Source organism: Thamnophis sirtalis, unplaced genomic scaffold (assembly GCF_051295495.1).
Source record: "Thamnophis sirtalis isolate CommonGarterSnake01/CBP01778 unplaced genomic scaffold, rThaSir2_p1.2 scaffold_1, whole genome shotgun sequence".
In the NCBI taxonomy this organism is placed as follows: domain Eukaryota; kingdom Metazoa; phylum Chordata; class Lepidosauria; order Squamata; family Natricidae; genus Thamnophis; species Thamnophis sirtalis.
In genome coordinates this window covers 106,778,218-106,795,572 of record NW_028261381.1, presented here as the reverse complement: position 1 = coordinate 106,795,572, position 17,355 = coordinate 106,778,218, and the positions used below count along the sequence as shown (strand labels likewise).

At 40.0% G+C, this 17,355-nt stretch overlaps 1 protein-coding gene across 1 annotated transcript in view; it reads right to left on the bottom strand.

Annotated features, from left to right (window-relative positions):
* FUT8 (fucosyltransferase 8) overlaps positions 1 to 17,355 on the bottom strand; it is an 85,668-nt gene that overhangs the window by 17,225 nt on the left and 51,088 nt on the right. The window contains exons 5-6 of the mRNA XM_014069133.2: positions 10,265 to 10,379; positions 8,075 to 8,312 (exon numbers count right to left, since the gene is read on the bottom strand). Of these exons, the coding sequence (XP_013924608.1) occupies positions 8,075 to 8,312; positions 10,265 to 10,379 (353 nt within the window). The remainder of the gene's footprint in view (positions 1 to 8,074; positions 8,313 to 10,264; positions 10,380 to 17,355) is intronic.

Below are 17,355 nucleotides of genomic sequence, written 5' to 3'. Positions count from 1 at the left end.
ATAAATACAATAAATAGTTTCATATTTGCTCATTGAGAATGTAATTATGATGTGCTTTTTAATATTTTTGCCACATGCTACATAAATAAATCAGAATAAACTTGGGTACCATATGACAGAACAGGAGTGATTATTTTGTACACACATACAAAGCCTAGCCTCAAAATACATACAGGAATGTGAACATGGTGTGATACTCATAGGAATGGGAGCTCCTCATGATAACATGTCTGCATTTCAGGCAGACTGCAACTGGCTGACACTTATGACTGGTTGTAATATCCTGCCATCATCTATCCATGATTTGCAATTATTTATTTATTAAACAGATATATATGATCATCCAATTCAACACAGATCATTCTGGGTGCTTTGGGTACCAATTGTGGTTGTTAAGTCAAAGACTACCTGCAATAATTAAGGCATCAGACTAGATTGGTTAGAACAGGACTGGTACTTCACAAATTATCATTGGACAAGTTCTCCAACAATATTAAGAAAATTAAGGGAATTTTTTAGGGAAGAGCCGAGGTGGCGCAGTGGTTAAATGCAGCACTGCAGGCTACTGCTAGATCAGCAGTTCAGCGGTTCAAATCTCACCGGCTCAGGGTTGACTCAGCCTTCCATCCTTCCGAGGTGGGTAAAATGAGGACCCAGATTGTTGGGGGCAATATGCTGACTCTCTGTAAAACCACTTAGAGAGGGCTGAAAGCCCTATGAAGCGGTATATAAGTCTACTGCTATTGCTATTGCTATTCTTCAGACTCTGTAACCCACTCTTACTATGGAAAAAATTCTAAGGCATCAGAACTGATTAGCACTACTTACTCTTCTTTAAAATTATTTTGGTACAAAACATGAGCATTGGGATAAGCCAGAATAGTTAAGATCATACAACCATTTGGAAGACTACTTGACTGATAGTCACAAAGTATCTCCTACATGTTTGTGCAAACAGGAAAACCAACCTGGGAAAATTTTGGAAAGGCACAACCTCCTTGACCTTTTGAGGAATGGATTTGGAGGGACAGTTTATTTGCAGAAAAGCAGTCCTCCAAAGAGATAGGAGAAAGACAGCTAATATTCTAGAACAGACATATTATGTCACATAAAAATATTTTTAAGTAAGCTAACATATTCCTCAAAGATACCTTCCTACTTTTTCTAGCAAAAGGAAATATTCTGGATTTGATTTGTACAGTAATTCTCTATTATATTCAATACCCATACAAAATACAAATTAAAAACCAATACTAACACTGTTATTTCAGTATGGAACTTCCTGCATGTGAAACCTTTCCTATGGAGTAGAGCTGCAATCTTTAGAAGCTTGATTTATGAATCAGGATCTCTGTTTCCTGTATGCTGCTCTAAATGAATGGGTAGGGAACAGTTCTATTTATTTTCCATATTTGAAATCTGGCAGCTCCCTCTTCTTTGCCCTGTGACTGATGTTAACCAGGCACAGAAAAACTAAAAAGAGTTATATAAACCCCAATTTCTCATAATGGTACTTGAATTCATTTCTCTTTTGCTAATCTCACACCCTGTTGAAGGCTTGTGTTATCACAATATGGTTGCAGCTTTTTTTGTTCTATGATTGGTATCTTTCTTTCCTTGCTCGATGAAACTATTTTTGTCTCCCAACAGCTATGACCTTTTCCTCAAGGACTCTCAATAGCCTTTTCCTGAGGCATTTGGGTACCATGATAAATAGGTTTATTTCTTCTGTGCATTATAATCCAAGACACAAGAGGGTGGAATGAAGGACTGCTCTAGTTCATCTCAATGCTCATCTCCTCTCTAAGGAACAGGATCATTGAGAATAAAATTGGGAGTCTATAGGAACTGGAAGACTGCTGCAATACATGTATATTTGGAAAATACTGGGTTTTTAAGAACTATGCTGGCCATTGTTTCATATTTCTTCATTTACCATGTTAATGCTTTAGATCATTATTCCATGATTTTAATGTTTACTGAACAGAACACAGCAAGCCTTTAAATTCATTTTCATTAATTTTAACTTCTTAAGTCCTGAGGTTCTTCTGAAATATTGTAACTTTATTCTCCCTGCAGCCCCTCAAATCTGGATGCTTCTATTCTTTATTATTTCCCAGAATCTCTCATTAAATTATCTATTTTTGTTTTCTTATAGGAGCTGAATTACCCAATTCAGTTTTAACTAAATTTTGTTTTCTAATGGGATGCTTATATTAACAACTCAACTAAAACAATTGAATTTTATAGCAAATGCATGCCATAAAATTGTTTTTATGGCAATTGTAAGCTGTGTAGCAATTATTTAAGTCCAACATTAAGCAAAATTTATTACCTGAACTGCTGTCAACTTAGAGGATTCAATGAGATCAACTGTGTATATTTTGTTTCTCTATAAAAATAATGCAAAATATTCCGATTAAAAGTATGATCTTTATTTCTTCCAGCGCTAAATTTAAGGTAGGTGTGTGTGTGTGTGTATGTGTACATACATATAAATGTATGCATATATACACACACACATATGTATGTATGTATGTATGTGTGTGTGTGTGTGTGTGTGTGTGTGTGTGTGTATATGGATGGTCTTATTTCTCTATCTCCAGCACTAAATTTGGGAGTGTTGTGCATGTGTGTACATGTGTGTGTGTGTGTGTGTGTGTGTGTGTGTATATACCGTATATATATATATATATATATATATATATATATATATATATATGTGTGTGTGTGTGTGTGTGTGTGTGTGTGTGTGTGTGTGTGTGTCTGTGTCACAACCCCTGGTAAGTCCCAATTATGGGAGGAAGCTAACTGCTTCCAACATCTGTCAATCGGCTCGTCACAAGAGTCCATCACGACAGAAACCCAATATTTTTACTGTTGCCTTTTTTGTTATATTTGTGTTTTTATTTTATTATTAAAATTATTATTTATTTATTATTTATCCCTTTATTTATTTATCAGCACAAATAAAAACACACATACACACACACACACACACGTACACACATGCACAACACTCCCAAATTTAGTTCTGGAGATAGAGAAATAAGACCATCCAAGGGTAAAGTATGAACCCACAAAAAGTCATGACAATGATATAGGGAATGTTCCCTCTAATTTCTAACAGGTTGTTTGGCGAAAAAATGTTTTGTGCTGCTTTGTCCAAACCAAGTACAAATTTGTGAACCACTGTATAAGCATACAAGTTACAAGTAAATATATTAACAACTTGTTAAAATGTTTACAAATTTTTAAGTATAGAATTGGTTATGTGGCGTGAAGTGTTTTTTGACTTCTAATGGCGACATAAGATGTATATATATACACACACACACATACATACACATACATACATACATACATACATACATACATACACCTATATAATTACCTATATAATTATATCATAAATATAAGGATAACCATGGGTACCAGCTACCTTTACATGTGCTGATGCTTTTCATTTGGTGGATCCTGCAGTCTAATTCAAGGAATGGAACCCAACCTGAAAACAAACCTGAAAACCAGTTCAAGAAAGTACTGTTTCAGAGAAGCAGTATCTTAAAGGTATTGAATTCAAACTGATTTCTTAACAGATGGTTATAAAATACAAATAATCTATTTTCCTTTGATTTGAGGAATATAGAGTTTTCTGGGACTGCTTTCTCCCTTTGTTAACAACAACAACAATAAACAATCTAATTAAAATATAGGCACATTTAGATCTCTATTAAAAATGTATGTTTTGAATTTCATCAATGCAATTGTTTTTTAGTCATCTATCTAGTAATACAGATGATTACCCTCTACTACTTTTCTAATGAAATTCCAAGAAGGGAAGTTAGATCTATTTTGTTTTTACAATGGAACATTAAAAATGAGAACTTTTTGTTTATAGTAATTGCTAATTATATTTAGGTAATTCTGTACTCCTCTTGAATATACAGCATGGCATACAGCATGGACTTATCACTGAAGAAAGGACATGAAGCAGTAATTTCATCAAGTCCCTTTTTCTATGTTCCAGGAAACCTACTAAGCCTCCAGAAAAGAAATTAGGGGTCTAGATTGCTATAGTGGAGTGGGGAGGAGAAATGGTTGGAAACAATAACAGTCTCCCCTAATCAGAAGATCAATTCTAAAGTGTTTGTTACTATTATTCAAACTGTCCCTGCTACTGGTACTGCAAAGGGCACTGAAGACCTGGCTCTTCCACCAAACCTTTGACAAAAGTAATAGAAGCTCCTTTCTTGCTTTTCATTCTCCTCCTGAACAAAATTTATTTCCTTTGTCATTGTTGTTCTTTTGTTTTATACGAATTTTGTAAGGTTTTTTTGTATTCTTTATTTTGAAATAAATAAAAGAACTAGGACTTTGGAATCCTAGTTGATGATCACTTAAACATCAGCCAGCAGTGTGTGGCAGCAGCCAAAAAAGCTAATACAATCGTTGGTTGCATAAACGGAGGCATAGAATCAAAATCATGTGATGTATTAATATCGCTATATAAATTCTTAGTAAGACCAGGTCTGAAATACTGCATCTAGTTTTGGTCACATTGCAAAAAAGATGCTGAGTTTTTTGCGTGCAAAAGAAGAGCAACTAAGAAGATTAAAGGCCTAGAAATAAAAACATATGAAGAATGATATGGCCAGTCTACAGAAAAGAAGCACTAGGGGTTACTTGATAGCAATATTCCAATATTTGAGAGGCTGCCACAAAGAAGAGAGGGTCAACTTATTATTTAAACAACTAAATTTTGTTTTCAATTAAGATGTATTAGAAAGAATCTTCATTTGTATGCATTTTGAACTCTAGCAAACATACCAAATGCTTCTGTTCAATAGTACTAAAAAGAATATTGAAGATTATCCTAAATGCTATTGATAATACAAATAGTTATGTCAAAATATTCAGAGGCATAATACATCTTATCCTCAGATGGCATGAACAAATAATGAAAGCTTCCTAAGTTTATCCAAACTACCAAAATTAGAACAGCAGACTGCACACACTTTTACTTTTATGACATATCTCCATTAGACATTCAATTATATTTAATCACTCCTAACCAAAAGTCATATATAGACCAGTGGTATGTTCCGGATCCCGTTGCAACCGGTACATTGCAATAGGACCCGGTGTCTACCACGTGAATGTGCGCAGTACGTGCACAGCATGCACATGCGTACTTACCGCCCACAACGCTCCAATTGCTTGGCGGAGCATTGCGCAGGCACCTTATGCTCCGTGCGTGAAAGCCCTGATCGGCTCAAATAGAGGTAAGAAGAGCGGGCAAGGGGGTGGGCCCTCCAGAGCACTTTACCGAAATGGTACCTGGTGCTCCCAGCAGGCACCGGTAAGCCTGTACCAGGGCGTACTGGTCATATCCCATCACTGATATAGACTACTGAGATATAATCTATAAATTTTGCAGTACATTTAAACTTTGTCAGTTAGACAGGACATTTATAATGTTATGAAATCATTATCATTATCTTACAATGGCTCCTGTAAGCCAATGGAAGAATACTTGTATATTACATATTGAACACTGGAGGAAGATGAAAAAAAATATAACAGATTCACATGTACAAACATACCGTATATACTCGAGTATAAGCCGAGTTTTTCAGCCCACTTTTTGGGCTGAAAAAAGCCGCCTCGGCTTATACTCGAGTCAGTGCCCGTCCCCGTTTCCTCGCCTGCCCGCCCGCCCGCTCACTCATTCGGTTTCCTTGCCAGCCTGCCCGCTCATTCTTTCCATTTCCTCCCCTGCCTGCCCGCTCGTTCATTCCGTTTCCCCCCCTGCCTGCACACTCGTTCATTCCGTTTCCTAGCCTGCCTGCCCGCTCATTCATTCCGTTTCCCCCCCTGCCTGCACACTCGTTCATTCCGTTTCCTAGCCTGCCTGGCCACTCGTTCATTCCGTTTTCCCCCCCTGCCTGCACACTCGTTCATTCCATTTCCTAGCCTGCCTGGCCACTCGTTCATTCCGTTTCCTAGCCTGCCTGCCTGCTCGTTCATTCCGTTTCCCCCCCCCTGCCTGCACACTCGTTCATTCCGTTTCCTAGCCTGCCTGGCCACTCGTTCATTCCGTTTCCCCCCCTGCCTGCACACTCGTTCATTCCGTTTCCTAGCCTGCCTGGCCACTCGTTCATTCCGTCCCCCCCCTGCCTGCACACTCGTTCATTCCGTTTCCTAGCCTGCCTGCCCGCTCGTTCATTCCGTTTCCCCCCCCCTGCCTGCACACTCGTTCATTCCGTTTCCTAGCCTGCCTGGCCACTCGTTCATTCCGTTCCCCCCCTGCCTGCACACTCGTTCATTCCGTTTCCTAGCCTGCCTGGCCACTGGTTCATTCCGTTTCCTAGCCTGCCTGCCCGCTCGTTCATTCCGTTTCCTAGCCTGCCTGCCTGCTCGTTCATTCCATTTGGAAGGTTATAAGGTATAGTTTAAAATGCTTTGAAATCCCCATTCCCTCCCCACTCCAGGGGAAGGATACTATGAAATCCCCAAATCCTCCCCACTCCAGGGGAAGGATACTATGAAATCCCCAAATCCTCCCCACTCCAGGGGAAGGATACTATGAAATCCCCAAATCCTCCCCACTCCAGGGGTAGGATACTGCAAAATCCCCATTCCCTCCCCACTCCAGGGGAAGGATACTATGAAATCCCCAAATCCTCCCCACTCCAGGGGTAGGATACTATGAAATCCACATTTCCTCCCCACTCCAGGGGTAGGATACTGCAAAATCCCCATTCCCTCCCCACTCCAGGGGAAGGATACTATGAAATCCACATTTCCTCCCCACTCCAGGGGAAGGATACTATGAAATCCCCAAATCCTCCCCACTCCAGGGGTAGGATACTATGAAATCCACATTTCCTCCCCACTCCAGGGGTAGGATACTGCAAAATCCCCATTCCCTCCCCACTCCAGGGGTAGGATACTATGAAATCCCCATTCCCTCCCCACTCCAGGGGTAGGATACTGCAAAATCCCCATTCCCTCCCCACTTCAGGGGTAGGATACTATGAAGACAGCGCTTTGTATGAGTTTTGAAGGATTTTAACTCTTGCGTTTTAGCTTGGTTGCTGAATGAGCTAAGGTTTTTGTACTTTTAAAGTTATTGTTGTTACCATATTGTTTTTATTGACCCTCTTTTCCACTTACAGAGCTAGTTTACTGTTTTTCTTTGAAATAAATATTCAAAAACATTATTGGTATCTATTTTTATTTTTGAAATTTACCGGTAGCTGCTGCATTTCCCACCCTAGGCTTATACTCGAGTCAATAACTTTTCCAGTTTTTTGTGGTAAAATTAGGTGCCTCGGCTTATATTCGGGTCGGCCTATACTCGAGTATATACGGTATGAAAAAGGCTTATCAGATAAAGAATTCAAGGAGGTATACCTCTTTAACTTGGGCCAAAAATGAAAAAAGAGTATTGTGTTCTTTTACAATGACATGTATTGTACATGTGATGAGTTTCCAGTCAATAACAATTTTATTGCATAAGTGACAAGATTAAAAAAATAATTCATTATGCTTAGCCAATCATGACAAACAATTTCAGTCCTTTGGAAAATTCAACTTCTTAGACCAGGGTCTCAAATTTAAGTACTCCAAACAGCCTTTGATAAATGTCTTCATTAAGTCTTGCTTGGGGGATTACTTTTAATTTTGAAAAGGTATTTCCCCATCTCCCAAAATACAAATATGTAAATTTTAGGGAGTACATACAAATCATAGCTTAAATGGAGTCTTCCTAGTAAACTGGGAAAATTGAATACAATAGAAAAATAACAAAATGCTCTCTATTACTCATCTGAACATCTGGTAGATTTATCTACTCAACCAATAAAAGCATGAAAAAATAGACAAATGCCTACACATAACAATAATTATTTTCTCCATTTCTAATTCTTTATTTCAAAATAAAAAATATCTGATACTTTACAACTACAATAAAGAGGTATAATATTTTTTCTCAATGTTCTTTATTACTGACATGGTTGACAAAAAAATCTTTTAGCCTATTATACAAAGAGAAAACTATAATACGTACCTGACCAATGCCCTGTAGTACTTCCTGATCTATCAGTACATGTTTCACTCACTGGCCGAAAAACAGTCTCCCAGCCTCCAGTTGCATAGCGCCAATTTTGAGATTCCAAAATCAGTGTCCTTTCAGTGCCATATGCTATCATGAAGCAATAGACCACATGATGAAGTTGACAACCATAACCACATCCTTTGTTGATATTGCATATTAGTTTCTTGGCTTTGCTACAATCCTTGGGATTCTATGAACAATAAAGGGAAAGTGAAAAAAATATATGTACAAGGAGTTTTTCAAAATAAATATGAGCAAAAATTAACAGATACCATATATTTGCCTGAAAAATGCCACTCTAATCTGTTAGATTGCTTTAAATGCTATTTATTTTCCCTCTGTATTTAGTGCTAGGTTACATGATAAGATAACAAAGAAAAAAAAAGGATTTAGAACTGATTTTTCCCTGCACTGAAGTTGTCTAAAAGACTCAGTTATGTTTAATTTATACAAGACACAGATAGCAGTGCCATTTTGCCCTTTGAATAAATACAGATATTAATAATGTTATCTTTAAAACCTCTTATTTATTACAAACTATTTTTAAAATATAATTTCACAGGAAGCCTTGACATCTGTTATGTATTTGCTTTAGGATATTTTATTCATTTATTATTATTTATATTTTCCTTAAATATGAAAGTATTTAGGATAATCTTTATCTGTGTTCACCTCCAATTCTTATGATGTATTTATGAATTATTACAAAACAAAAACTGGAGATATGAAGATGGTTGGAGTAAAATGCTTAATTACCAATTAAATTATCTGAATTCATCTAAAACCTAAGTGCTTCCTGAATTGTTTTGAGATTTATAGAAAAATGTGAAAAAGATTATTTCACCTGGGAAAGTCACTGTGAAAATCTAAGACAAATATTTCATAAACATTCAGATGAATGCTAAATACTCAGAAATAATTAAACGAAGTTTTCCTTGGTACTAGGAATTCCAGAACCTTCCCAAGAAATGAATAATTTTCATGATGTAATCAAACATCTGATAATAGTGCTCTATAGTGCTTTGAATACAATTAAAAAAGTATTTCTGAGCATTTAGAAACATGAAACAAATCTCTCTTTGCAAACCTTTAAAGCAAATTCATTTTTTCCTAGAAACAAAGTGTTCTGCAATTGGCTGCTTTAGGGTAGCACTGGTAGATGCTACTTCCAAAAAACATCTTCCTGAAACTGAATCCAAAGCACTTTACAACCCTACTTGATGAAATAATATACTCTTTGCCAAAGAAGAATAAGTACGATCTTGTTGTCTTCTATAGAATCTGATATTTGATTAAAGTATACTCATTTTTTGGTTTCCAGATGTTTCCATTCATTCATAAACAACTTTGTATACACAAATTTCTAGAGTTGCTTCAGAACCTTGTAAAATGACATATTTTTAGTTTAAGTAATAATAGAATAAAGGCTTAAGGAATTAGATTAATATACTGATTTTTATTACCTAAAGGACTGGAAATGCAAAAAATTAGTATCCTTTAACCAAATATCAGATTCTATCCAATACAGAAATTGGGCTTCTGGTCACATAATGAGACATCTCCTTTCTCTTCCCTAGCTTCATTTATACCCTGACACCTCTCTGAAGAGTCCCCTGAAACTTTTGAGCAGGAGGAGGTAGGAACAGGGAAATTCATTCCACAACAAAGTATATTATTTTATTTACTGAACGGGATTCTTCTTTCTAAATACTTAAGTTTTGAATACTTGCAGTGTATTATTATATTGTCCTATACAGGTAGTCCTTGACTTATAACAGTTCATTTAGTGACCATTCGAAGTTACAACAGCATTGAAAAAAGTGACTGCTTTTCAGTTATGACCTTTGCAGCATCCCCATGATCATCTGATCAAAATTCAGATGCTTGGCAATTGTTTCATACTTATGACCATTGCAATGGCCCAGGGTCATGTGATCACATCTCAATGGGGAATCCAGGTCACTTAACAATCTTGTTACTAATTTAACAACTGCAGTGATTCATTGAACAACTGTGACAAGAAAAGTCATAAAATGAGATAAAACTCACTTAACAAATTTCTCATTTAGCAACATAAATGGTGGGCTCAATTGTGGTCGTAAGTTGAGGACTACCTGTATAGTCTTTCCCCAGAATTGTTACCTGCAGATAAGTTATTCTCCTCTGCACTAGCTCTGTCAAATCTTTGGCTTCTTTTTCTCGCCAAGCACCTGCTCCATCAGTTTGACTGAGGTAAAACAGATCTGTCATTATTGACCTGTTAAAAAAGAGACTCAAAATCAACCTTTCAGATCATCAAAAAAAAATGGTAAGAAAGTATTTCTTGCCAAACTATTCAAAAGCTGTATCTTAACACAAGAATAAAAATATTTACAACTTTATTGCTATAATATCACAGTTACATTTAAGAGGCAATATTACAATGGATGGTTTGAAGGTTTGAAGGTTTTATTCGACTTGTATGCCGCCCTATTCCCGAGGGACTCAGGGCAGCTAACAAAACCAAGGGAAGGGGGGTGGACAATACAAAAAGGAAAACCACAACAAAAACAAACAACAGTACAAAACAGTCTAAAAGGTCTCAACACGCATACCCATTCGAGTAGGGGATGGGACTCAGCAACCCCAGGCCTGCTGGAACAGCCAGGTCTTGACGGCTTTGCGGAAAGCCTGAAGGGTGGTGAGGGTCCGAATCTCCACGGAGAGATCGTTCCAAAGGGCCGGAGCAGCCACAGAGAAGGCCCTCCTCCGGGTGGTTGCCAGCCGACATTGGCCGGCCGATGGAATTCGGAGGAGGCCTAATCTGTGGGATCTAATGGGTCTTTGGGAGGTAATCGGCAGGAGGCGGTCTCTCAAGTACCCAGGTCCAATACCATGTAGGGCTTTATAAGTGACGACTAGCACCTTGAAGCGTATCCGGAGACCAATAGGTAACCAGTGCAGCTCGTGGAGGATAGGTGTAACGTGGGTGTACCGAGGCACACCCACAATCGCTCTCGCGGCTGCGTTCTGGACCAGCTGAAGTCTCCGAACACTCTTCAAGGGCTGCCCCATGTGGAGCGCATTGCAGTAGTCCAGTCTTGAGGTCACAAGGGCGTGAGGGACTGTTGTGAGAGCCTCCCGGTTCAGGTAGGGACGCAATTGGTGTACCAGGCGAACCTGGGCAAATGCTCCCCTGGTCACAGCCGACAAATGATGATCTAAAGTCAGCTGTGGGTCCAGGAGGACTCCCAAATTGTGAAGCCTATCTGAGGGGCGTATAATTTCACCCCCCAGCCTGAGAGTTGGAGAACATAGCCAATTTTTGGGAGGGAAAAACACAAGCCACTCGGTCTTGTCAGGGTTGAGAGCTAGTTTGTTAATTCCCATCCAGACCCTGACAGCCTCCATGGGGATTCCTTTTTCTATTATACAATCACATTCCCACATTATTTAATTTTTCATCCTAATCATTCCAAAGAATATTCATAATGAATGAATTCTTGATGGGCCATTTGGTGAAATGAGTTACTAGCAACAATACAAAATATGCACATTTCACATATTCAAAATAATGAGAAATATGTAAAGTAAGCAAAATAATAGGAAGATGGTAAAATGATTTCTATATTGTATATGTATTCAGGTTCTTACATAAGATTATTTTTAGTTTTAATTAATTCATGTTCTAGGATAGGGCTTCCCAACTCCCAAGCTACAGACTAGTACTGATCCCTGGCCTGCTAGGAACTAGGCCATGAATGTAGTGCGCGAGAGAGTGAAGCTTCATTTGTGCATGCATGAGATCTAGAATTCACATGAAACCATCCCTCCCCAGTCCATGGTATACATTTTTTCTTGTGAAGCCGGTACCAGTTCCCAGAAAGGTTGCGTACTGCTATTCTAGGATATCAATATTTTATGGCCATAGCTACTATGGCATTATTTTGTGAATAGGTGACTATTTATCCTGACTAGCCGGGTTTGGAAACAGACATTGCAAGGATTACAGGAATGCTACTTCATTGTTGTGGTGCATAATAACAAAATATTAAAATCCATCCAGAATTTCCCCCCTGTCCCTTTATACCAAGCAGAATCAAGTTAGGGTTACAGTATTTTGATGGTTTTGCCTCAAATTCATGTCTTTGAACAGTTCTGGATAGTTTATAAAATGTAATATATACATATATGACAATCTTTAAAAGTAAGATATAAATTAAAAGGAGGAGGAAGAAAAGAAGGATAGATATAAAACACAAAAGGTAAACCAGAAGTATTAAAATGTCTGGAAAATATGTTTTGATCCCTCAAAAATGTAATAGGAGATTTATTTCAACTCCAGTGGCATTTTCCCCATAATATGCACTTTTTACCAGGAAAAAAAGTGCTCTCTGATGTGTAGTATATCTTCAATGGGATTTGAGGGCTTCCAGTGTGTTATTGTTATTCTGATTTATAATTTTGGATCCTTCCCAAAGGTGGAATCTTCACGTTTTCCTACTAAAGTCCTAGCCAACTGACAGCTGCAGATGCATTTAGAAAAGGAAAACCTCACATCTCTAAAACTTTAGTGGTTAAACTGAATCAAAAATCTGGGAATTTTAATGTTTAAAAAAGCAGTTGAATAAGCCAGTCACATGTAACAAGAATTACTGTGTTTAAAAAACAATAAAAACTTGCAACAGATGTACCAAAGGTTTTAAAGAAAATGAAAATCTCTCAGAGGTGACCTACCTTCAGAATCATTACCACAGAAATATTTTTGCTTACTAAATATCGTTACCCTAAGGCAGTGATGGCGAACCTTTTGTGGCTCACATGCCAAACGTGGGTGTGCATGTATACTATTACATAGCCAACATCGTATTATATTATTAAATGTTTACATCAATTCGTCTTACCACCAACTCCCAAAAACAATTAAACAATTGCCTCTTCTGCTCTCCATACACCATATTTGTACCTTATCCATCACTTTCTTCTCCCTGTCTCCTCCTTCTCCCTACGTCCTTTCTTCCCTCTGTCATCCTTCTCTTCTCTACTTCCCCTTCCTCTCTCCTTCTCCTCTCTCCCCTTTCCACTCCTTTCTCTCCTCCTCTCTCCCCCCCTATCCTCTCTCCTATCTCTTCTTCCCTTATCTCTCTCCTCTACTTCACACCCTTCATCTCATTTACTTGGTGTATTTCAGCTTCTGAGCAAGCTCCATTTTATGTTGATGGTATTTATAATTCCTTTTCAATATACATATTTAATTTTAACATATATCTTTCTCCTCCTTTTTTTAAAAAAAGGAAAAAAGTATACATATATAGTAATTGTGATTTTAACACACACATCCAGGCAGTTTTGGGCCGAGATGTAGACCTGGTTACAATTCCCAGCTATTCTCATCATTGTATTTATATAATTATACATCCTTACACGCCCCACATTTGCGATTCTGTCTTTAAATCTCAATAATTTCCCATTGTAAGTATATTTCATGTTCCCTCTCCATTTTTCCATATCACGGCTTAGGTTACCCTTAATTGTCTTTAAATAAAAATTCTTACTGTTCAATGTTCATTACAATTTCCTTAATCTATTATATAGAATAATAAGCGGTACACATCTCACTTTGTTCATCATCTTAGAAGTTCTATATATGTTCATGTTTTGTATATTTAGTTGTCCTTCCATTATCATATTCAATCAATTAGAGACTCAATTTAATTATCATATGTAAAAGTGAATCAAAGACCTCTGAAACGGAAGAGCGGCGGGAACCATCTTGATCTTTTGTAGAGAAAAAAAAACTTTTGTATTTTCCCAATTCTTGATTTTATTTTATTTTTTCCCTTGTTACCTTCCACCTCTCATTGATTATAATTGCTCAAAATATATTAATTGGAACAAATTTGCATATAGTCAAACTCGGGTATGTTTCTCTTCGCCTCCTGCTTTTCTAAGTTCTGATTTATGGCAGTTGATTAATTAAATCTCAAAGACCTCAGTTTTTGTTGCCATGCTGCTGCCCCTACTCTGATTCAGAGGGCAAATCTCCAACCTGCGAGGGACCTGTTGCCTCCCTCTGGGTCTGATGAGAAGTTGCCCCTTCTTCGTCCCCCCTCCAGGCGGGGAGTTTACGATCAAAAAGGATCTCGGAATTGGTTTAGCAGACAGGGTTCATATCAGGCTCTTCAGAACTCAACCCCCACCCCCCGTCTGTTCAGCTGGAGAACTTCCGGTCGAATCAACATTCATTCATTCTTATGGTTTTATTAAGGATTTTACAGAAATAATACTGATATACTTATGGCTGTAAATCAAATAATTGCAATTCAATATATTAATCAATATTATTCCATGATGTGATCATAATTTACTGGACTGAATGGTTTTCTTTCTATATAAAGTATTTCCTTTTTTTCCATTATTTTGGGGAAGGTGTACCTTTTAGGTTCTACTTTTTCTTTTTTGATTAGTAAAGTCATAAAAAAAGTTGGTAGGATCTGAGCCCACAGCTGAGAAGGAGGAAATTCCTGCTCCCAAACTCTTCTTGGACATGGTCCAGAGCAATGGGCTCAACCAGGATCATTCCCCACTCCTGGAGGGAATGACAGGAGGTTTACAACATGGAGTCTGGATTTACCCAGGTGCTTCAGATACCTACCGTAGACACTTCTGGGGTGGCTCTGGCTTCTTCATCTTCAGTAGTGTCTGGTGATATTGCAGATAACTTAAAAGCTGAGGACAAGAAATCTGAATTGACTTTATGCAAAACATTTCAATCTGTGGCTTGGGCGATTAAAGCGGCCTCCTTGGCTTCGTTCTTTAAACGGACAACTCTGCTGTGGCCCAAACAAATGCAAGAGAGGGTTTCACCACAGGACGTTAGATTGCAGCAGGACATAAACAAGTGGATCCGGGCATGCGGTTCTCAGCAGACACTACACTAAATGCGGTTCAATAAACCTCCAGGGCCCTTTCCTCATCAGTTACAGCCAGATGGATGCTTTGGCTTCAAAATTGGCAGGCGGATGACAGGTCCAAGTGGAGACTAGCCACTTCTCCCTATGCAGGTAGCTCTCTATTTGATAAATCCTTGGATCTGATTCTAGTAGAAAATAAGGACAAACATAAGATTTTGCCAACCATGACCAGACGACAGGAGCATTGTCCTTCCCCGTACTTTCGTAGGCTGGCCTTTCGAGTCCCATATAACAACTTCCACTCGCAACAGAGATATTTTCCATCTAGGCAGGATAGGCAATCTGATAGAGTTTCCTTTTGGGATAGGTCCCAATTTCAATCCCAAGGTAAGCTGCCCTTTCGCTGGCTGGGTGGCTGTTCCTTCCACAGAACCAAGTAACTTAATATTCAGTCCTACCATAGGCGGCTGCCTAGACTTGTCCACTGATTTATGGGAAGGCCCAGGCCGCACAGCGCAAGATTCCTGGGGAATCCTTCCAAAGTGGGACAGGGGGTGAATCTCCCAGAGACGAATCCCAGTGAGGGGAATCTCCCTTAGCCCCAGGCAGTGAGGACTTTGGGTTCTCTCCCAACCCTCATAGGGCATCCTTGGGATCTCCTACCCATTCCATGGCTGTGGATTCCCTGGCAGACCTGGATTCAGGGGCTGAAGAGGAGTCCTTAGCTCCCTCAGAATTGGAGCCCCCTCCCCCTCAAGGTCAGGAGTCCTTCCTATCTAGGGCCATGGAGGAGGTGTTAGCTCGCGCCATATCCAAGGGCATTTCCAATGGCATGGTCCAGTTAGCGGCCCAGTTGCCCTCTGTGGCGCCCAAGCCAGCTACCAGCCAGGCCAAGGCCCCCAAGGCCCCTGAAGATAGGGCACCCTCCCCTACCCCAACGGGGCTTAGTGAGGTGTCAGATCAGGAGGAGGCTGAGATAGAGGTTCCGGTTCTGTCTGACGATGAGAACCCTGCCCTGAACAGGCCGCAAGCTCAGGGCTATTTAATCCGGCCATGTTTAGGCCTCTCCTGACCAAGGCCAGGGCAGCAGGCCCCTGAGGCCAAGCCTACATCTGACCCAGTCACGGGTGTAGTCATAGGCCCTCAAGACCCCGGCGCAGGCCTTTTTAAAGAGGTTCCTCCGCCTTTGGACCTTGTGCCTGCCCCTCAGTTATTTTTGGATATCATCCAGCGACAATGGGTTCAGCCGGGGACTATAGCCAATCCCAGTGGGACGGATAGGAAGCTATTTACCATGGAGGCTCCCCTGGAAGAGCTACTCAAGTTCCCCCAGGTGGACGATCCCATTATGGCCCTTACGTCCCCCACCTCCCTTCCAGCGGAATTACTAGAAGGGCTCAAAGCAGAGGACAAGAGGGCGGAATCCGCAGCTCTTAAGACGCACCAGGCCACCGCCTGGGCCATGCACGCTTCCGCCAGCTCCTCTTATTTTGGCAGGGCAGATCTCTTCTGGCTTCGCAAGTTGCGGGCTGGCCTCCCGGCAGGCAACTCCAGGACTAGGCAGGACATCACCAAGATCATTGCCACCGTGGAGTACTCTGCTGATGCGTCCCTGGCGGCTACTAAATTTTCATCCAGGGCGCTGGCCTCGAATGTCACCTCGAGGCGCCTGCTGTGGCTCCGCCACTGGCAGGCCAACATTAAAGCAAAGTGGAAGGTGGCTTCCGCCCCCTTCAAGGGGGGTAAGCTGTTCGGCGAGGCCTTAGATCCCTTTCTAACCGAGACCAAAGACAAGCGTAAGGTGCTCCCTCCGGTCACTAAGAAACATGAATGGAGGGGTCAGCCCTTCCGCAAGAATTCCTTTCAGAATGATATAATTTGTTTGCAAGAAACTCATATCAAATCAACTGATCAAAAATATTGATTAACCCAAAATTTGGTCAACATTTTGTAGCTTCTGCTATGGAAAAGAAAAATGGTATAGTTGTATACTTAAGAAAAGACATCAAAGCTGAATTAATTGAAGCATATCCTTACGGGTCTCTGCCTGTAAGATTGGAATGCTACCTGGACAACATCCTTATCCAGTCGTCCAGGGGGCAGGCCCACACAGACCTGGCCACCACCATCAAGGCCCTGCAGCTTCACAGGTTCTCCGTCAACCTCACTAAGAGCCACCTGAACCCAACCTGCAGGATCCAGCACCTCGGAACGATCATCAATTCCGAGACCTGCCAAGTCTTCCTCACTCAGGAACGAGTCGACAGCATCTGGACCCTGGTGAGGAGCATCCGCTCGACTGGGTCGGCCTCGATCCTCTCTCTCTCACAACTGATGGGG